Below are 21,885 nucleotides of genomic sequence, written 5' to 3'. Positions count from 1 at the left end.
CACTTTTCATCTTCTTACACATGTTTTCAACTCCTGCTTCTGCCACTTGTACCTCATGGTCAATAAGTGAAAAACAATGTTCCATTAATTAATATTTTCCATCGGAGTCACTTGTGATGAGACCCTTTTTCCTTCATCAACCATGGTATCATGCCCCTTCGGCTAAATTTTGGAGACACTATGGCTATGCCTGGGCACTGCAACTACTATGTAGTCCTAGCTTCATAACTGTTTGGCCCTTCAGACCTGCCTTGCTTCCTTCATCAACCATGATACAGCCCCTAGGGCTAATGTTTGGAAGACAATATGTCTATGCCTGCACATTGGGCACTGGAACTACCGTGCTAGTTGTCTACTTTCATAATTGTCTGGCTCTTGAGGCCTCCTTCTTGCGTCAACCATGATACAGCATCTTCATACGATGCTGTCTTCTTCTTTTCTTCCTGTCGTGGCTCCTGCGCAGGCGCACTGCTCTGCCCTGTTGAGCAGAGCAGAGTCGTGCAGTGCGCACGACTTAACAGGGCAGAGCAGTGCACCTGCACCGGAGTCACGACAGGAAGGAAAGAAGAGGGGAGTCGCCGGACCGGACCGCATCCCCAGGTGAGTATAATCTAACTCCTTTTTCTTATCTTTCAGGTTACATCAGGGGCTTATCTACAGCATTACAGAATGCTGTAGATAAGCACCTGATGGCGGTGCCAGCAGCAAATAGTCGAAAAAAAGGGTGACAGATTCCCTTTAAAGGGTTGATTGTGACTTGTAGGATCGCAACTAACCAACAGGTGGCGCTATAGAGTTCAAGTCCTCTTTCTCTCTGAAGAGGAAATTTGCATATAGGACTTCAAATAGTGTTTGTACATTCTAGTGAAGCAGTGGTGTAAAACCACTCGTGCAGCCCCTGACCAGGAGACCCCATGTTATATACATTTGTTTACAGCATACATTTTTTTAACATTTACACATTTTTTAGCCTTTTCCTTAGCCCCCAGACCACTTTGTAGGGTCCAGCAGACAATTACTCGCATTTTCCATTGACTAACATTGGATCCACTACTCAGTACGAGTATAGCGAGTCCGAATATTTCAATACTCGCTCATCCCTAGTCAAAATCATTAAGAAATGGCTCATTTCATAACTGAACCTGACAGCTTTTGAAAATATGTTAAATAGTGTTACATGATCTGAAAGGTTCTTGAGCTAGTCGGGTGGAAGCTTCTTCAGCTGCTCAGTCAGGACGTGCAGCCTCTGTGCAGATCCCGGTATCTTCCTCTCCTGTTCTGTAACAATCAGTTAGAGAAGTGTGGGGCTGGAGGAGAGAGTAGTTCTCACAGTAATCAGAAGGGACACCTGTCTTTTTGTTCTCATCTGTCACATGAAGCTGCCTCCAGTCTATGACATGCACTCACTTATTAACAAAAATTTTTTCTTGCCAAAAGTGTATCTTATTATCCAAAAACTACAGTAAGTTCTAAAGTAATTTCTGTTTCTCATTTAATGATACGACTGTCTGTTATATGTTTTTGTACAATTTGTCAATTACATATATAGTTTATCCTTGTCTGAGTTATTTTTGATGGTCAACAAAACATGATCTTCCAGTAATTAACTTCTCACACTGTAGGTATAATAATGGCTTCTCTCTGTGTGCTGTTTTAGATGTTTAAAAGGGTTGTTCACTACTTGGACAACCACTTCTCATTCCTCATGTTTGGTCCTTTTCAAATAAAAACACTTCTAAAATCCTCACATGTGGTGCCAGTACTTGCATTTCGGGGCGCATATGATGTTGCTACGTCATTTGAGCCATGCACCCAATCAGTGCTGGCGTCACTGTCCCCACCATTGGACAAATCGAACATCATGAAAAAGGCAAAAAACATCCTCAGCCCTTGTTTCCTGTTGATATTCAATACGTCCAAAGGCAGGGCATTCGGCACTGATGGGCTCAGGGCTCGTGAGATATAACAACCTCACGGGAGCCCCGGGAACATGAATCAAGACACCACTGGAACAGCGCCGACACAGGAGCCGAGTTTGATTGTTTTTATTTTAATGAGGCCAAACATGAGAAATGAAAAGGGTTTGTCCTAGTAGTGGACCACCCCTTTAAGAAAATACAATTTTTTGTTCAAACATTTCCAACATTCTGAACAGGAAAACACCTTCTCCCTTGTGTGACTTCTCTAGTGTTTATTAAAGGGAACCTGTCAGCAGAAAGAACACTATTTACCTGCAGATATGGCTTAATCTGCATGTTAATAGAGTTACTGCCTACATGTAGTCAAACGCTGCTGGTAAAAAATTAACTTTATTCTCCCCATCAGCATTCGGCTTGAGTCACAGCGACGGAGCCAGCACTGTGTCAGTCACCACTCTGAGTATACAGAGTGGCAGCTATAACCACGTCCCGGCACTGACTAACAGCCAGCCCCAATGCAGACCCAGTGTCAGTGGTTATTATTGTTTTTGCTGGTGTCAGGGTCCCCTTAGGAGTTGATTTCCAAGTGAAACATTTCCCACATTAAGAACATGAAAAGGCATCTCCCCTGTGTGACTACTCTGGTGACAATGAGGAAATGATTTCTTCACAAAACATTTTCCACATTCTCAACATGAAAAAGGTTTCTCCCCTGTGTGGGTTCTCTGGTGTCTATCAAGATGCGCTTTCTGCTTAAAACATTTCCCACATTGTGAACATGAAAAAGGCTTCACCCCTGTGTGGGTTCTCTGGTGGCCATCAAGATGTGCTTTCCGGTTAAAACATTTCCCACATTCTGAACATGAAAATGGCTTTTCCCCAGTGTGACTTCTCTGGTGTCTAACAAGAAATGATTTCCATAAAAAACATTTCCCACATTCTGAACAGGAAAAAGGCTTCTCCCCTGTGTGGGTTCTCTTGTGGCTATCAAGAAGCACTTTCCGGTTAAAACATTTACCACATTCTGAACATGAAAAAGGCTTCTCCCCTGTGTGGGTTCTTTGGTGTATAATGACATCTGATTTCCAGTTAAAACATTTCCCACATTCTGAACATGAAAAAGGCTTCACCCCTCTGTGGGTTCTCTGGTGGCTATCAAGATTTGCTTTCTGGTTAAAACATTTCCCACATTCTGAACATGAAAAAGGCTTCTCCCCTGTATGAGTTATTTGGTGTATAACAAGATTCCATTTCTGTCTAAAGTATTTCCCACATTCTGAACAGGAAAAAGGCTTCTCCCCTGTGTGCCTACTGTGGTGACTAAGAAGAGATGATTTCTTAACAAAACATTTCCCACATTCTGAACATGAAAATGGCTTCTCCCCTGTGTGAGTTCTATGATGTGTAACAAGAGTTGATATATCTACAAAACATTTCCCACATTCTGAACATGAATAATGTTTCTCCCTTGTGTGAGTTTTCTGATGTCTGATAAAATTTGATTTCTCTGTAAAACATTTCCCACATTCTGAACATGAAAAAGGCTTCTCCCCTGTATGACTTCTCTGATGTTTAGCAAGATATGATTTAGCTACAAAACATTTCCCACATTCTGAACATGAAAATGGCTTTTCCCCTGTGTGACTTCTCTGGTGTCTAATAAGAAATGATTTCCATAAAAAACATTTCCCACATTCTGAACATGAAAATGGCTTCTCCCCTGTGTGGGTTCTCTGGTGTCTAACAAGATCCGATTCTATTCTATTCTCTGCTGTGTCAATTTTTTGATGTTTAAGAAAATAGTCTTCCCCTTCGAAAGTATTTCCATATTCTGAATGCGACATTGGCTTCTTTACTTTAGGAGCAGTTCGTTTTTTAATCATTATTTTGTGATGTTGATTTTCCTTAATAGTCGGTAATGAATCAGAAGACAGGACCTGTTTCAAAGGATCAGATGACACATATTTGCTGTGAAGGGATGATGATATATCTGGAGTAATGGAATTCACTTCAATTGTATCCTGTGGGATTTCAAGGTCATCTGATTTAAAAATTGAAGATGTCAGTTGTCCCTCTGATCTCTTGGGACAGTCATCTGCCAAGAAAAAAACAATTATTTTTGAATAAAATATCCATAAATTTTATTCTTTGAACATTTCTACTTAAACTGTCAGTAAAATGGCAAGTTATGTAAAAATATTGAATTATTCACCAAGAGAATGACAATTCACATTCTAATAGAAAACCTCATAGGATGAACCAGTGGAGTATGGTGTTCAACTGTTTATTTCATATTTGTGAGGCAGAATGAACAAACAGCCACAAAACAATGTTATGTAGGCAAAAATAATACCACTAAAAAACTCTACTAATCCTTAAAAAAAACAAGCCCCCACTCATGTCCATCATATGTCACTGAAAAAACTGAGGTTTCCACATTATTAGTAGCCCAAACGTTCTTGAAAACAACTTGGCTTCCATAAACCAATCCAGCAATATCTCCCAAAGTCAAATCTCCCCCTCACTTCTGAGCCTTGCAGTGCGCCCAAACCACATTTAGCACCCATGTATTTTGCATTACTATATTTAGAATAACCCACTTAATTTACGGTGTGTGTGTCTCCCAGAGCACAATCTGGGCACTATGTGCTGGGCAATAAAATGGCAAATGTGCAATTTTCACTCTCCAACATCCACTGCGAGATAATTTCTGGAAAGTGGCTGTGGAGTCAAAATAGTCAGTACTCCTATAGATAAATTCACGGAGGGATATAATTTCCAAATCTGAGTCACTTTATGGGGATTTCTACCATTTTGTCATATTAGGTAGTCTGCAAAAGGTGTGTCAAATCTCCTCAACGTCTGCTTCTGTCACTAGGCGCGGTGTCAAAGATACACAGCCAGGGGTTCACGCAGATCCAGGAGCTGAGAAAAGGGTTCCTGCTTACCCCTAGCCGGCAGACAGATCGCGTTTGGACTTAAATGAATGGCAATTTCATACTCGGAAAAATGATAGTTCTGCCGCCCGTCTACGAGCCTCACAGCCCGAGTTAGGACATTTGAGTTTTTAGTAACTTCTAAAAAGGGGATTGCATTCCATAGCACCGACCTCTCAGTTATGACATTTGAGTTTTTAGTAACTTCTAAAAAGGGGATTGCATTCCATAGCACCGACCCCTCCGTGATGTCAGGGACAGAGGGTGTAAGATATTGAAGCTCACTTAAGCCCCCGATACACACTGTGATATCGCTAGCAATATCGCTGTAAAGTCACCGATTTTGTGACGTTGCAGCGATATTGCTAGCGATATCGCTGCATGTGATACTTACCTCCGACCGGCTCCCCCGCTGGTTATCGCTGATCGTGCGAGAACGTCCTGGACCATTCCTTGTCGGCCACTTCCTGCGGCGCTTCCTGCTGTGATGACGAGCAGCGCGTGGACGCGGGCGGGAGGACGTCAGGATCGCCTCGTCTGACAGGTAAGTAGCGATCCCCGTCCCCAGCGATGTCGCTGGTGAGATCTGCCTGAGTGGCAGCTCACTAGCGACCACCTAGCGATGCACCAGCGATCCTGACCGCGTCATATCGCTAGTCGTGATCGCTGGTGCATCGCAAGGTGTAACGGTACCCTTAGAATGGTGTCTTTTGCCTGGGGATCCAGCTGTGCATTGAGACCTGAGGAATTGGGAAATTTCCCCTCCCCCACCAACCATCTCCACATGGCTTGCCAGTAACCGAAACATGTAAGCACTTCTTTTAAACCTCTGTTTTGTAATCGCTTGTACATATTGTAGATTGTCTCATTTGTAATACCTTTTTATATACTTTTGTAAACACTGCCTATTTCTTTTTGGAGTAAAAGCTATCATATTTACAAGTTTGGTTTTACTTGCTCTAATAACTTATTGCCACGACCTCCGAACTCGGTCAACGCTACTGATTGGGTTGGCTCCTGACCCATTATTAATTATAAAATCAGGAGCTGGTGGCAGCGAAGTGTTCTGGGCTTTGGGGAGACACTGGCAGTGACGGACAGAAATTCACAAGTGGATTTCCCACCTGAGACTGAGAGTAGTTATATTGCCCTCACTGCAGCGTACCCAATAGCCAGTACACAGCAAAGCGGCCCTTCTGGCGACTACTTATCCTAGGTGTAGTCCCCTGACTGACCTGAGGGTAAGGGGGGCGTCAGAGAGCTGCAAGTTCCAAACCGGAACTGGAACGTGGAATATAATAAATCCCCTAACGAACTAGGGGCAACCAAACACCCGCAGTTCATGACACAGGTGACCACAAACAGTGCCCCAATACATTGTGTCTGCAAACTATTCCAACAACATCTACATTCCAATAGCTAAATGGGGCGCCTTCCCTTCTGAACCTGCCATGTGCCCAGACAGTAGTGTACAAGCATATATAGGGTATTCTCGGATTCAAGAGACGTTAATAATTTGTAAGGTCCATTTGTTTCCTATTATCCTTTGTGAAGAATTCCAAAGTTATCAGCACAAAGTGACACACGTCAGATTTGGGCCCGATTAGGAACACAAAACTGGGTGCAGAAAATGGTTAAATCAGAGTATTTTGGGCACTAACTACTGTAGTCAAAAGCCTTCATCAGTAAAAACGGATTAATTAGTGGAGAAACCTCTCTGGGGTAATTACAGAATGGAGCTCGGTGGCTCTTGGCAATCTAAACTATCGTAAGGGCCAATATTGTCTATCAAATGAGTTTCAAGAAATAAAGATAACTTTTTATAATACTGCAGAGCTGAGGTTAGATCTCAGGCATTTGGAAGAGGAACCCCTTACGTCAGCGGTCAATATCCCCGGCTTTGAGGTGGACTCCAGAGGTGAGCCAACCTCAAAGCCGCAACGTTATAAACAGCTGACATGTGCCCGCAATAGGCGCGAGCGGAATCGCGATCCGCCCGCGCCTATTAACTAGTTAAATCCCGCTGTCAAACGTTGACAGCGGGCATTTAACTTCTGCTTCCGGCCGCCAAAGAGCGCATCACCGACCCCGTCACGTGATCGGAGGTTGTCAAGGCACATTGCTATGAGCGCCACCATGTGGTCGGCGCTCATAGCAATGCAGTAAATCTGCTACATATGGGCGATCTGCTCATCGCGTATATGTAGCAGAGCCGATCAAGTATGGCAAGCTTCTAGCCTCTCATGGAGGCTACTGAAGCATGCCAAAAGTAAAAAAAAAAAAAAGTGTTTAAAAATTTAAAAAAATTAAAAAAAAACCTAAAAGATCAAATCACCCCCTTTCTCCCCAATCAAAATAAAACAAAACACATATTAGGTATCGCCGCGTTCAGAATCGCCCGATCAATAAAAAAAAAGGATTAACCCGATCGATAAACGGCGTAGCGAGAAAAACGCCAGAATTACATTTTTTTTGTCGCCGTGACATTGCATTAAAATGCAATAACGGGCGATCAAAAGAACGCATTTGCACAAAAGTGGTATCATTAAAAACAACAGCTCGGCACCAAAAAATAAGCCCTCACCAGACCCGAGATCACGAAAATTGGAGACGCTATGGGTCTCGGAAAATTACGCATTTTTTTTTTTTTTAGCAAACTTTGGAATTTCCTTTCACCACTTAGATAACAAAGAACCTAGACGTGTTTGGTGTCTATGAACTCATAATGACCTGGAGAATCATAATGGCAGGTCAGTTTTAGCATTTAGTAAGCCTAGCAAAAAAGCCAAACAAAAAACAAGTGTGATTTTGCACTTTTTTTGCAATTTTACTGCACTTGGAATTTTTTTCCCGTTTTCGAGTACACGACATGGTAAAACCAATGGTGTTGTTCAAAAGTAGAACTCGTCCCGCGAAAAATAAGCCCTCACATGGCCATATTGATGGAAAAATAAAAAAAGATATGGCTCTGGAAAGAAGGGGTGGGAAAAACGAAAAAAAAAAAAAAAGCTCCCGTCATTAAGGGGTTAAACATACCAGGGAGTTACAGAGTCATATAAGTTAGGTGGACCAATCCAACCAAAATCAAACTATCCTACAGAAAACCTGTAAAAAAAAAAAAAAAAGACATAAAAAAGGTTACATCCCCAATAACAATGTAAGTTTGGGGGGGGGGACTCCACCATTAAACCGTAGTAGCAATCATTTATGGTGGACCATTGAAGCTACAATGAGTCTTGACCAGAAGTACAGAGAAAGTATTAGCGCCCCCATTTCAGGAGAGATTGTGCAGTAATCTGAATTACTGGAAATTGAAAAGTCAGAATAAATGTAAACTCTGTTGTTATTGTACAGAAATTCACACTTGGCCTCACTGCACATTTACTGCTGTCAAACATAAAAGTGAAGTTTGGCCAGAAAGACTGGATCTGGTCTTGTAGGGACCATATGAGCACATTCAGCAGCACAGAAGGGAGATTCACCCAATAAGATATCAGGGATCTAGGAAGCCAACAGCATCATTACCCTCCGCTTTCTCATACAGGCCCATCAAAATATTTTTCTTCAAGTGATTTTCTAACTTGTCAGCACATTCTACGTACGCTGTCATTTGGCTTTGTAGTTTACAGATCTGGACAGGTAACGGTCAGCTTCTCCTAATCCCAGAGGATAGATGAATCTTCCAGGTTGTAAGTTCTATAGGAAAGGGCTTTCAATGGCCAAAGTCATTTAAACAGTTTTGGATGGAGAATATTGTGATGTAGAGGCAAAATGGCAATCACACGATTGAGATAAGGCCAGACTACACGACCGATAAAGCAGCCACAGTCGGTGACTGAGAAAATCGTGTGACTTCTCTCCATTTAGTGGTCATTACTCACGTGGGTAGTCAGATGTAGGAATCTCCTCTTTACACCGCTCATCATCCCTCACATATGTCTCTGTAGTATTAATATGGGTCAGATCTTCACCCTGAAACAAATATTGTAAAAGTCACAGACAGATGGAGAAGTCACATCTATGATCAGCTCTAATCCTGCCATCTCCACCGTTCTCATTACACAAGTATAAAACATATAATACTGGTGGATAAAACAAGACTGAGCACAAGACCTACACAGCCGTCTACACATCATAGGGGAGATCTCATGACACCTTCTCTCCATCTACCTGATGATCCTGAGGAACATTGGGATCTTCTTGTTTACAGTCTTGTGGAAGAGGACGGGGACATCTCTCTGGTGTTGTCCTCTTACTGGATAGATCTGGAGGAAACACATACAGGGACTGAATTCATTCTTTACATACAGATAATTATAGGCCGTGTGTATTTAGTCCTATTACCTGGTGATGTGAGGGGCCGGGGAACCTCCATCATGACATCCTTGTACAGATATCTGTGTCCTTCTAAATACTCCCACTCCTCCATGGAGAAATAGACGGCGACATCCTGACACCTCATAGGAACCTGACACATACAGTGATACCGTCATCCCCCGATCCCTTCATAGCGTTAGTGTATAATGTCCCAGCATTCCCAGCAGTGTCACCTCTCCAGTCAGCAGCTCAATCATCTTGTAGGTGAGTTCTAGGATCTTCTGGTCATTGATGTCCTCATGTATCAGGGGGTGAGGTGGAGGCCTTGTGATTGGGCGCAGGGGTCTTCCCCATCCCTCAGACACAGGGTCCTGACAGCGCTCACTAGAGGTCTTCTTCACTACTGTGTAATCCTGGTTATGGAGAGACACATTAATAAATCTCACTACAGACATTTCCAGAGTCCTCACCTCTCCAGTTCTGTCCATCTGTTATTCCCATAGATAAGAATGATGTAATGTGACGTCATCAGAATCTCTCACCTCTCCAGTAAGCCGGAAGAGGATCTCTAGGGTGAGGTGTAATATCCTCTCCGCCATCTTGTCTCTGTCCATATCCATATGTTGTGAGTAAATCAGGAAAATTCTCTTCTATAGAAGATCTTCACTGAGAGGATCCGATATTGTAGAGACCTGAATGAGAAGATGAGCCGATGTAACATCATAAAACTCCTGTGTAATAATACAATTACTGGAGATAATAAGGGAAACATATGAGGATATATATTATTTTACAGTATTTGAGAGATATATATATATATATATATATATATATATATATAGCCTGTTGAATACAAACGGTTCGTTTTAAGACCAGACTACAAACACTGCGAACATTAAGGCTGGGTTCACACGTAGCGGAACTCTCGCGGAAATTACTGCGAGAGTTCCGGAATTCCATTCCGCGGGAAAAATCGCATTTTAAATTCCCGTAATTAGCTTGCAAAATGCTAGCGTTTTCCAAGCGATCTGTAGCATCGCTTGGAGAACTGATTGACAGGTTGGTCACACTCGTCAAACATAGTGTTTGACATGTGTGACCAACTTTTTACTACTGAGGCCGCCTATGCAGCATCAGTAGTAAAAGATAAAATGTAAAAAATAATAAAAAAAATAAAAAATGGTGTTATTCTTACCTTCCGACGTCCCGCGCAGCGTTCCCGCCTCTCTCCTCGCTCCCATTCCCAGTAATCCTTTGCGAAAATGCCCGCGATGACGTACGTTCTCGCGGGATCGCGACGTCTCGCTGTAGTTCGCGATGACGTCGTGCGAATGACCGCGAGACTTCGCAATCCCGCGAGAACAGACGTCATCGCGGGCATTTTCGCAAAGGAGTACTGGGAACAGGAGCGTGGAGAGAGGCGGGAAGGCTGCCCGGGACATCGGAAGGTGAGAATAACAATATTTTTTATTTTAAATTCTATTTTTTTACAGGGATATTGTACCCAAAGCCCGGAGGACAGTCTCCTCTCCTCCGGACCGTGGGTACCATCCGCAATTGTTCTGCTTACTTTTCGCATGGTGGGCAGTGGGCACAGCCACATGCGGAAAGTAAGTAGAACAATGCATTCCTATGGGTGCGGGATCACCGCGATTCCGCAAAATTAATGTGCATGCTGCGTTTTTTACCGTGAAGCGATTCCGCCGCGGTAGAAACCGCAGCATTAGCACAGCATTGCGGAATCCCATAGGAATGCATGGAATGCTTATTTTTCACAGCAAAATCGCGTGGTTAAAACCGCCGCGGAAACGCGAAAAAAAGCCACGTGTGAACTCAGCCTAAAACTCTAAATCCCCCCCTTCATGAGATTTGGCCCCCCTAATTAAGACTCTAGAAATAAAGGAGAAAAAGGGTGTCTGTGTGTTGAATGCAAAACCACAGTTTTTAATTAGAGCGACAGCGTCCAAAGAGTCGAAATTAAAATGGGGGAACAATTATATAGTCACTAAGGTGGGGCAACCTGATAAGTCGCTCTAAAGTCTGTAATTATAGCAACAACAGTTGCAGAAGTAACTGGTGCCTCATTTATTAGAATTGCCTCACAGTAAGATCTATAACGCCTGCAATCTTCGAACTTCCTAGAGTGGACCCTCTGGATCGTGGTCCTGTACCCACACTGGGTGAGCTAACCAGATTAATCCAACCCCTATACAGGGATCGTTAGGGGCACCCCCAGGGTGCAAGAGTACCGCAACAGCCAGTACCAAGAGGGCGGCTCGTAAGGAAGTAAAAAGTCAAAAAGGGACAAAAATAATACAGGACAGGGAATACCGAGGAGACGGGAAGAAGGTATCACCATGTAACATGGAGAGACAGGGATAGGAGCAAGAGACGGAGGCCAAGGTCGGAGGCCAAGGGAAATGTGGAGACAGCTGACCACCAGGGACGGACAGGACGGACAGCAACAGTAGGGATGACTAGGAGGAGCAGAGTAAGACCAAAGGGCAACAGGTAGGGCAAAAAGAGATCAAGACGCTGTAAGGCGAGTAGCCACAAAAAAGACAGACACTGGGGATCCAGATATCTAGGGCCTAAGTACTGGCAAAGAAAGTAACACAATAATCAGGCACCTCCACTAAGGGAGTGCAGCCTGATATACCTGTCGGCGAAGCTCCATTGGTCAGGGGGTGCTCCCGGGTCACGGTACTGCAGAGGTTAAAGGAGCAGGCAGCGCGAGCGTCCTAGTGTGCATGCGCAAGACCCGAAGTTCCACCGTCGACCGCAAGGCCGACAGCACAGGAGACGTCCACAGCGATCCCCGTCCAGCAGCACGCCAGGATGCAGAAGTGAGGAGGTGAGTATCGGGGACCTGGGTGGGCATATCCCTAACAGTACCCCCCTTCTACATTCCTCTTTCCCGAGATTGGACATTAATCTCTTTACAATACGAGGAGCATTGATGTTCTCCCGAGGTTCCCAAGACCTCTCCTCAGGACCGAACCCCTTTCAATAAATGAGAAAGTAAGTTCTCCCTCTAACTTTCCTCATGGCAAGTATATCCCTTACCTCAAAGACATTGTCGGTACTAACCGGTTGAGGGGTAGAGCCGGGTGTAGCATGGAAATGATTAAGTACCACATGATTAAGGAGGGAGTCGTGGAAGGCATTGGGAATACGGAGCGAGGCAGGCATCCTTAATTTGTAGGCAACGTCGTTGATACGTCTGTGGATCTCAAAAGGACCAATGTATCGAGGACCCAGTTTGTGGGAGGGAATCTTCAGTCTAATATATTTGGAGGAGAGCTATACTTTATCGCATGGATGATAAGGTGGAGATTCCAAGTATCTCTTATCTGCATGACTTTTCATCGATCACCAGCTTTTTCAAGCGCTACTTTGATTTCCTTCCAAATCTCAGAAAACTCCAAAGATAAGGAGTCAGCTGCGGGTATACCTGAGGCTGCGGTTACTGGAAGAGTGGTATGCCAGGATGTCGTCCGAAAACCCTAAAAAAATGAGGACTTGGTTGAAGACTCACTGGAGTGGTTATTATAAGCAAATTCTGCCCAAGGGAGAAGGCAGACCCAGTCGTCTTAATGAGCGTTGGAGAAATGACGCAAGTAAGAGACCAACACCTGGTAAGTTCACTCCACTTGACCGTTGTGTCTGTGGGTGGTAAGCAGAGGAGAAATCCAAGGACACATCCAGGAGTTTGCAAAGAGTTCTCCAGAACAGAATCGGGAAGTGAAATGAACACCTCGGTCAGACACGAGGTGTCGTGTGTCCTGGGAATCCATGGAGTCTGAAAATATGATGTATAAAAATTTTGGCTAACTCAGGAGCGAAGGGCAAATGACCACCAGAATTACTGTATAACCAGCACATCAGCCTTGACGTTCTTGCAGCCTTGTCGAAAACGGAGCATGAACTCAAAGCGGGCAAAAAACAGAGCCCACCTGGCTTGGCGGGGATTAACCCTCTGAGCCGACTGGATATAGGCCATTATGGTCGGTGAAGATCACAAAGGGATGAAATGCTCCCTCCAGAAGGTAGTGCCATTTTATGGGTAACAGCTCACGGTCTCCAATGGAGTAGTTGCACTCCGATGAAGTAAATGCCTTGGAGAAAAAGCCACAAGTGACTAACCAACCAGACGAAGACCTTTGGGAGAGTACCGCACCGGCTCCCATGGAGGAAGCATCCACCTCAAGGATGAACGGTCTGCTAGCCTCTGGACGATGTAGCACAGGTGCGGAAGCAAAGGACTGTTTCAGGGTCTGAAAGGCGTTTTCAGCCTCCAAGGTCCAGACTTTGGAATTAGCTCCCTTTCGAATGAGAGCCAAGATGGGCTTGGACACTGAGGAAAAGTGAGGAATAAACTGACTATAATAGTTTGCAAAACCGAGAAACCATTGTATGGACCTGACTCCAACAGTACAAGGACATTTCAGAATGGCGGACAGTTTTTCGGGATCCATCTTCAATCCAGAGATGACATACCCCAGGAAAGGTAAGGAGGCCTTTTCAAAAATGCACTTTTCGATCTTGGCATAGAGGTGATTCCCACAGTCGCTGCAGTTCCATCCGAACACTTTCTGTTGGAAGAGAGGTCTGAAGAAAAAATGAGGATGTCGTCCAGGTACACCACAACACAAAAATACAGCAGATCCCGGAAGATATCGTTAACAAACTCCTGAAACACCGCAAGTGCATTGCAGAGGCCAAAGGGCATGACCAAATTTTCATAATGTCCATCCCGCGTATTAAAGGCGGTTTTCCACTCATCTCCAGAGTGAATACGGAGCAGATTGTATGCACCACGAAGGTCCAGTTTAGAGAAGATTCAGGCCCCTCTTACACGGTCAAAGAGCTACGGAATGAGCGGCAGGGGATACTTGTTCTTGACCGTGATGTCATTCAATCCGCGGTAGTCTATACAAGGCCAAAGAGAGCCGTCCTTTTTGACAAAGAAAAATCCGGCTCCCAACGGAGAACCTCACCCAAGCGTCAGTCGAGGATGGGCTCATGCGTCCTAAGCCAGGGGAGACCAAGAAGGAGTGCAAGAGACAAGTTGGGCAACACATAAAAAGCAATCCTCTCCTGATGCAATGCGCCTATTTGCAACACCACCTCCTCAATAACCATGGTAACGGGTTCTTGCAGGGGTTTGCCATCCACCGAAGCAATCACACGTGGATTCTGCAGGGTAATAACTGGAATGCGATATTTTACCACCTCCTTGAGCCTGATAAAGTTCCCTGCTGCGCCTGAATCCACATATGCCACCTCAGAATTGTGTCTCTGACCTAGGACAATTAAAACAGATATAGTAAGGGAGTAAGGGGTGGAGAGGAGTCACATACACCTAGGGAGGCCTCTCTTACATGGCCTAGGTGGAAGAGTTTCCAGGCCTCTCTGGGCAGGAACGGAGAAATAGAGAGGTTCCTCCACAATAGTAGCACAAGCCCTGCGCACGTCTCTCCCTACGATGCAGTTCCGCCATCTTGAGCCGATCCACCTGCATCGGTTCCAGTGTGGAAGCACAGGGATCCACAATTGAACGTGGACTGAGCGGCCTGTGAACGGAGGAAGACGGTCAAAAAGCTCTCCTCTCTCTGGCCAACTCACGAGAGCACTCCTGAAAATGCAAATCTATGCGCGTAGCCAAAGAAATAAGATCCTCCAGATTAGTTGGTGTATCCCGACCCGCGAGCTCATCCTTAATTTTGCTTGAAAGTCACCGCCAAAAAGCCTCGACCAGGGCCTCATTATTCCACCCCAACTCAGAAGACAGTGTACGAAAACGAATAGCGTACTGCCCAACAGAGAGGGAACCGTGGTTAAGATTAAAGAGAGACTCAGTGGCAGAGGCCAACCGACCTGGCTCATCAAAAACTCTACGAAATGTATCAACAAAGGGCAGCAAACTAGAAACTATGGGGTCGTCACGTTCCCATAGAGGATTTACCCAAGCTAGAGCCTCTCCCTCAAGATGAGACACTATGAACGCCACTTTGGCATGGTCGGTATGATATTGCTGGGGTAAAAGCTCAAAATGAAGGCGGCACTGGTTCAGAAAACCACGGCAAAGTTTAGGATCTCCACTATATCTAGGCAGCTTCCCTAAGCGCGGCGGAGGATGTGGATTGGGAGCAGGCTCAGGGTCATGGGATGGGGCCTGTGCAGAGGCTGTGGCGGCCGACTGAAGGTTATACAGTCGGTCGTCCACAGAAGCCATATAACTCAGCATGAAAGATTGTGTATCACGCTGCTGTGCAAGCTCTTGCTGAAGGTTGGCGAGCTGGATGGCAGATCTGAGGCCTGTAGGGTAGACAGCCTGGACTCCATAGACTGCATACAGGACATAATGTGGCTCTGATTCCCGCGCAGGAAGGACAATTCTTTCTGAGCGGAGAAAGCAGCACTGGCGGGGTCCATGGCCTGACTATACAGTAACGCCTGGAATCGGCAAACTTCCTAGAGTGGACCCGCTGGGTTGCTGTACCGTACCCACACTGGGCGAGCTAACCAGATTAATCCAACCCTTATACAGGAACCGTTAGGGGCACCCCTAGGGGGCAAGAGTACCACGACAGCCGGTAAAAAGAGAGCGGATCGTAGGGAGGTAAAAAGTAAAAAAAGGGACAAAAATAATACAGGACAGGGAATACCGAGGAGAAGGGAAGAAGGTATCACCATGTAACATGGACAGACAGGGATAGGAGCAAGAGACGGAGGACAAGGTCGGAGGCCAAGGGAAATGTAGAGACAGGGGACCACCAGGGACGGGATGGACAGCAACAGTAGGGATGACTAGGAGGAGCAGCGTAAGATGAAAGGGCAACAGGTAACAGGAAGGGCAAAAAGAGACCAAGACGCGAGTAGCCACAAGGAAGACAGAGACACTGGGGATCCAGATATCTAGGGCCTAAGTACTGGCACAGAAAGTAACACAATAATCAGGCGCCTCCACTAAGGGAAGGCGGCCTAATATACCTGTTGGCGAAGCTCCATTGGTCAGGGGTTGCTTCCGGGTCGTGGTACCGCAGAGGTTAAAGGAGCAGGCAGCGCGCGCAGCCGCATCCTAGTGCGCATGCGCAAGACCCGAAGTTTCACCGCTGACCGCAAGGCTGACAGAGCAGGAGACGTTCACCGCGATCCCCATCCAGCAGCACGCTGAAACGCAGGAGTGAGGAGGTGAGTATCGGGGACCCGGGTGGGCATAGCCCTAATAAGATCATTTCTGTTACCTATATCAACCAGAGTGCAGCGTTCAGCATTGAAGCTGCTGAGGTAAAGTGAAAGTTTAGTTCTGATTGTTTTAGTTTTCCATATCAACCATTCTGACTGTGAGGCAGTCACACATTTTCCTATTAGATCTCTGATCAGTGCGAGGTGATTACTAAGGGTCGAAATACTAAGGACTGTTTTAAAATGCAGCCTAAAAAAAATTAAAATCTATTGGGCAAGTTAATCTAAAGCTAAGAAGCAAAATTTTTTCAAACAGCTCATACAAGTGAACAATTCAAGTCCTGGCTTGAAAGGAAATGAATGAGGCAGGCTGAATCAAAGGCAGCTGAAACATCTGAACAACGGGAATGTCGTCAACATGACCGCATATGACTTTAGCGAAGACTTAGGCAGGCTGACTTGACTTTGGAAGAGTTACACTACGATACAATTCAGGACTATAAGTCACATCTGAAAGTCATAATAGGCATAATGGACATAATATGCAAACATTGTCAGGAAAAAACGTTTAACCTGGAATCGCCCAGTATGTGCTGCTCAAATGATAAAGTCAGTTTGCCACCTTTAATTCTACCTCCTGAACCACTTTTTTCATACAAGTAAGCAACAACTCATGAGTAGTGTTGAGCGATACCTTCCGATATCGAGAAATATCGGATTGGATTGGATCGGACTGATACCCCAAAAATATCGGGTATCGCCGATTCCGATACCGGAAACCCATGCAAGTCAATGGGGCACAAATATCAGAATGAAAATAAACCCTTTCTTTCCTTGCACATCCAGTTCGGGAGGGGGGGGGTAGAGTGTGGGCGCCCATCGGGCTATGCCTGCTACAATGATAGTGATTGACACATTAGCCAGTGATGGGACAGTAGTAGTCCCATCATCCGGCTAATGTGTTGAATGTAAAAAAACAAAACAAAAAAAAAAACATACATACTACATACATACTACATATATTCAACATTTATACAATATACATACATACTACATACATACTTCATATATACTACATTCATACATACTACATACATACATACTACATAAAACATGCTACAGACATACAACATACAATACATACATATAGACATACAGTACATATAACAGAGAGTACATACTCACCATCACTTGTCACTTTGATCCCTGAAGACAGTGTCATCTGTAAAAAATATTAAAATAACAAACAACCAATATACTCCCTTATCCGCAGAAATCCACGAGTGTCCCACGACGATCTCCCGTGGAGAACAGCAGCATCAGCTGATGCGACCGCTCTCTAGGGGCTCCAGGAATACAATGACGGGAGGTAGGCATCCTTCCGCACTGTATTCCTCCGCCACTGTAAAAAAAATAGTCCCTAGTTTCACTTTTGGCATTGCTGTGTGAGAACGTTCCCACGCAGCTTTTGCCATAAAGTGAGACCAGTGAACTATAGTAACCTCTCAGTGATGCACTGCAGAAGATCGTCGTGGGACACAAGTGGATTTCTGCGGATCAGGGAGTATATTGGTTGTTTGTTATTTTAATATTTTTTACAGTGAGATGACACTGGCTTCGGGGATCAAAGTGACAAGTGATGGTGAGTATGTACTCTGTTATATGTACTGTATGTCTATATGTATGTATTGTATGTATGTAGTATGTACAGTATGTAGCATGTTGTATGTATGTAGTAAGTATGTATGTTGTATGAATGTAGTATATACTGTATGTTGTATGAATGTAGTATTTATGTATTATGTAGTATGTATGCTGTATGAATGTAGTATGTATGTTGTATGAATGTAGTATGTATGTTGTATGAATGTAGTATGTATTATGTAGTGTGTATGTATGTTGTATGAATGTAGTATATATGTATGTATGTTGTATGAATGTAGTATATATGAAGTATGTATGTAGTATGAATGTTTTGGGTTTTTTTACATTCAACACATTAGCCGGATGATGGGACTACTACTGTCCCATCATTGGCTAATGTGTCAATCACTGTCATTGTAGCAGGCATAGCCCGATGGGACTTGCAGTCCCATCTGACGATGCCTGCAGACACACACAACCCCCAACAGGCCAGCACAGACCCCCGGCAGGCCCGCACAGACCCCCGTCAGCCCGCACAGACCCCCGGCAGGCCCGCACAGACCGCGCATCATGATGACATCATTTCAGCAGCCAATCACAGCCATGCCATTAGTAACATGGCTAACACAACTGGCTCATTGCATTATGGGAACTTCCGATTCCGGTATTCGATATTGTAAAAATATCGGAACTGGGTATCGGAACTCCGATACAGCGAATATCGTCCGATACCCGATATTTGCAGTATCGGAATGCTCAACACTACTCATGAGTCCAAGCGTTTTCTGCGAAGTATTAGTAGACACAATTAATCTTTTCAGATGACATCATTTGGAACGACAGGTGGATTTAAGAAAGCAGGATTTATACCAAGTATTAAAGTCCAGGGCCAAAATATCACAACATAGGTCTGATTCTTCCTGTAGCAAATGAAGAACCAAAGTTTTTATAAACTTACTTTTTGAGAGGCGAACAGATGAAAGCTGATTGAAGTTGTGAAGCTATACCTGAGGCAAAAATGACATCGTTCTGTTGAATTCGCTAACAAGGGCAGTGATATGGCAGCTTTTCAGCTACACAATCGAAAATGTGCAGTGCTCTCAGATGGCAAGGTATATAAGTAGAAACAAATCCGTGTGGCAATTATTATATTTTCCCCATCAATGAAAAACATCCGATTGTTCATCTGAGTGTCCATCTTCAAAATGGACGGGTTTATTTCACTACCAACAATGCAGAGAAAAGAGCTGCTTGACAACCTAATACATTAACATCAGTCAAGCAGATCCATTTGCGAGGACTTTATTATAGCCAGACGTTTCAAAGGTGCAAGGGGCCAAGGATGGAAGGGACGTTCCAGTGATGTTCTTGGCCGCGTACTGTTCATCCAAACAACGCAGAGTGTTACTGCCTACATTTATTGCTTCACACTGTCAGCGGGCCAACGTCTTTCACAGATATAAAAACAGTTGATGAGCAGTGTCAAAAGCGTGGTCTGATCAAAGATGATCCACATTGGGACATGACATTGCAGGAGGCATCTCTCACTTTTCACCTCAACTTCAAAACCTGTCCGTTATAATAACTACAACCTGTGCTCCTTCCAATCCCCGGGCTCTTTGGGACAAATACAAAGAATATCTTAGAGAAGATATTCACAGAGAGCACAGGAGAGGTAATCCGGACTTAGACTTAAATTTCACTACCGACATATTCAAGAAAGTCCTCCTGACTCCAGAAGAAAGGTGCAAATGTATCAGTAGGAAAGCTGTAATAGAATTAGGGTTACCAGCACCAGCTCCACTGGACTCTGGGGTTATGGGCAGAGATATTCTGTGAGAGAAAAGCCGTGATTTGGAAAAGAAGAATGAATATAGATGGGTGAACCCGAACTGAAACATTCGGCGTTTGTACTGGACAGTCACTGTTCAGGCCTGAACATAGAACACTAACTAAGTCCGTAATGGTGGTGGAGAGGAGAGCGAAAAAATATATATTTTTTTCCTTTCTTAGCAGTTCGGATATCCACTATTCTCAATGGGGTTCGGGTTCTGGTGGAAGTTTGCGTGCTGTTCTGGTAACCAAACCAAAAGTTTGGGTCATGGACCAGAACCTGAACTTCCACCTGTCCACCCATCTCTAAATATGTCACATTAAATAAGCTTCTTGTGGTTGATGACCACAGATCAGTGTATTTGGCAATTATAGCTCAGGTTTCAAGTGGAAATGGAAGATTGTTTTTACTTGATGCCCCAGGAGGTTCCGGTAAAACATTAATTTTCTTATAGCAGAAATTCGATCAAACAATAACCATGCTCTGGTCGTTGCCTCGTATGAGATTGCGGCCACTCTCTTACTCTTACGGCTCATTCAGCACTAGGATTGCCTTTGAATCAAGAGCTCTTGGAAACTCCCATCTGTAATGTCACTAAGGGCTCAGGGAAAGTATTACAGACTTGCAATTTAATTGTTTGGGATGAACATACCATGGCGCACAAGAAAGCGGTTGAGGCTTTCGATTGCATTTTGAAAGATCTGGGGGATCCAATCCAATCACTTAATGGGGGAACTGGTGCACGTTTTGAATTTAACTTCTGACAAACGTTACCTGTTCTCAAGGGACCAACACCAGCAGACGAGCTGAATGGCTGTGTAACATCTTCTCTATGGAGACAGATTCAGAATCTAACCCTGACTACTAATATATGAGTTCACGTGATGGGAAATACGGCTGCAGACACATTTACCCCCCACCTACTTTGCCTTGGAAACAACAGTTTCCCACAGATTCCATTCCATTAATTTCCTTCCCAGAAGACTTGAAGAATGGCGTCCTCGGTACTGGAGGTCACTGACCAAGTTTTCCCTGATATTTGTAACACCCATCAGCGGTTTTGTGATCGCACAATCCTCGCGCCTACAAACAACAGTGTCAGCTCCATAACCTACAGATACAGGGGAGACGGACGGCCCGGCGACCACAGACAGGTCCATTGCTTCAGTCAGGGAGATTGAGGACCCGAAATGTTCCCATTGGAGTTCCTGAATTCTGTGGGGTCTCCTGGATGTCACCGCAGGGGCTCACTATAAGGATAGGAGCTCCGATAATGTTACTGAGGAACCGTCACCACAAATTGTGTAACGGCACAAGGTCGTGTGTCCGAGTCTCAGCCCAACGGTATTGGGGCCACTATTCTTATGGGGAAATGTTTCCATCCCGCGTCTCCCCCCTCGTTACCCAGCGACAAGTCCCCATTACAGGTGCCTGCAGCCCCCAATCCGACCTGTATTTACTATGAGCAGAAACAAAGCACAATGTCAATCACTGACAGGAGTCTGGGGGCAGATGTTACATGGGGAACTATACGCTGCTTGTTCTAGGGCAGTGACCCCAAAATCTCCATATATGAGGGGGAAACGGGAAACGCTGCTTACCGGAAAGCTCCAATAGACAACGGTGTGTAAGCAGTGCGACCCCTCTGTCCACAGCTGTTACCTCACTGTTCACACCACACAGGGACCCCAAAAGAGAATCCTCAGTGCTGAAGGGGTTAATGTCCCCCGCGCCCAGTAATGGGGAATCTCCAGCACCGACCTCCACCCGCAGAGCCGCACTCCACATATATGGCTGCTCTGTGCGCACAGGACCTGTGATGAGGTCACAGGAGGGGAGGAGTCAGGGGTCACATGATCAGGGGCCTCAGTGTATGCAGGACTCTGCTGTGCTGGTTGTCATGGTGCTGGATGAGGGGAAGTTTCTGTGTGGGGTCAGGAGGGGTTTACGAGGGGGGGGGATGTAGCAGAGCAGCCTGTGTACAAGGTGTACGGAGCGGAGCCGTGTGTACGGGGTGTACGGAGCGGAGCCACGTGTGTACGAG

At 44.9% G+C, this 21,885-nt stretch overlaps 1 protein-coding gene across 1 annotated transcript; it reads right to left on the bottom strand.

The window, feature by feature from the left end:
• Positions 1–1,475: 1,475 nt before the first annotated feature.
• On the bottom strand, positions 1,476–21,654 carry LOC141055910 (uncharacterized). Its single transcript, XM_073552624.1, has 7 exons — positions 21,443–21,654; positions 9,715–9,864; positions 9,406–9,585; positions 9,200–9,323; positions 9,026–9,120; positions 8,737–8,827; positions 1,476–4,014 (listed from the first exon to the last, which is right to left on the bottom strand). Exons 2-7 carry the CDS (start codon positions 9,790–9,792, stop codon positions 2,609–2,611), a joined length of 1,974 nt encoding a protein of 657 aa, XP_073408725.1. The 5' UTR covers positions 9,793–9,864; positions 21,443–21,654; the 3' UTR covers positions 1,476–2,608.
• Between the last annotated feature and the right edge of the window lie 231 nt (positions 21,655–21,885).

This window comes from Dendrobates tinctorius, unplaced genomic scaffold (assembly GCF_039654945.1).
Source record: "Dendrobates tinctorius isolate UK_male_01 unplaced genomic scaffold, ASM3965494v1 ptg000192l, whole genome shotgun sequence".
NCBI lineage: Eukaryota > Metazoa > Chordata > Amphibia > Anura > Dendrobatidae > Dendrobates > Dendrobates tinctorius.
The sequence above is the reverse complement of the archived record's forward strand: the minus strand, read 5'-3'. Positions and strand labels throughout refer to the sequence as shown.

Bases quoted from the DNA above. Each gene is read 5' to 3' on its own strand.
- LOC141055910 (XM_073552624.1), bottom strand. From the start codon at position 9,792: ATGGATATGGACAGAGACAAGATGGCGGAGAGGATATTACACCTCACC. The intron at 9,586-9,714 runs GTGAGAGATTCT...CTCCATAACCAG, and splicing joins TCTTCCGGCTTACTGGAGAG to GATTACACAGTAGTGAAGAA. The intron at 9,121-9,199 runs GTAATAGGACTA...TGTTTCCTCCAG, and splicing joins CCGGCCCCTCACATCACCAG to ATCTATCCAGTAAGAGGACA.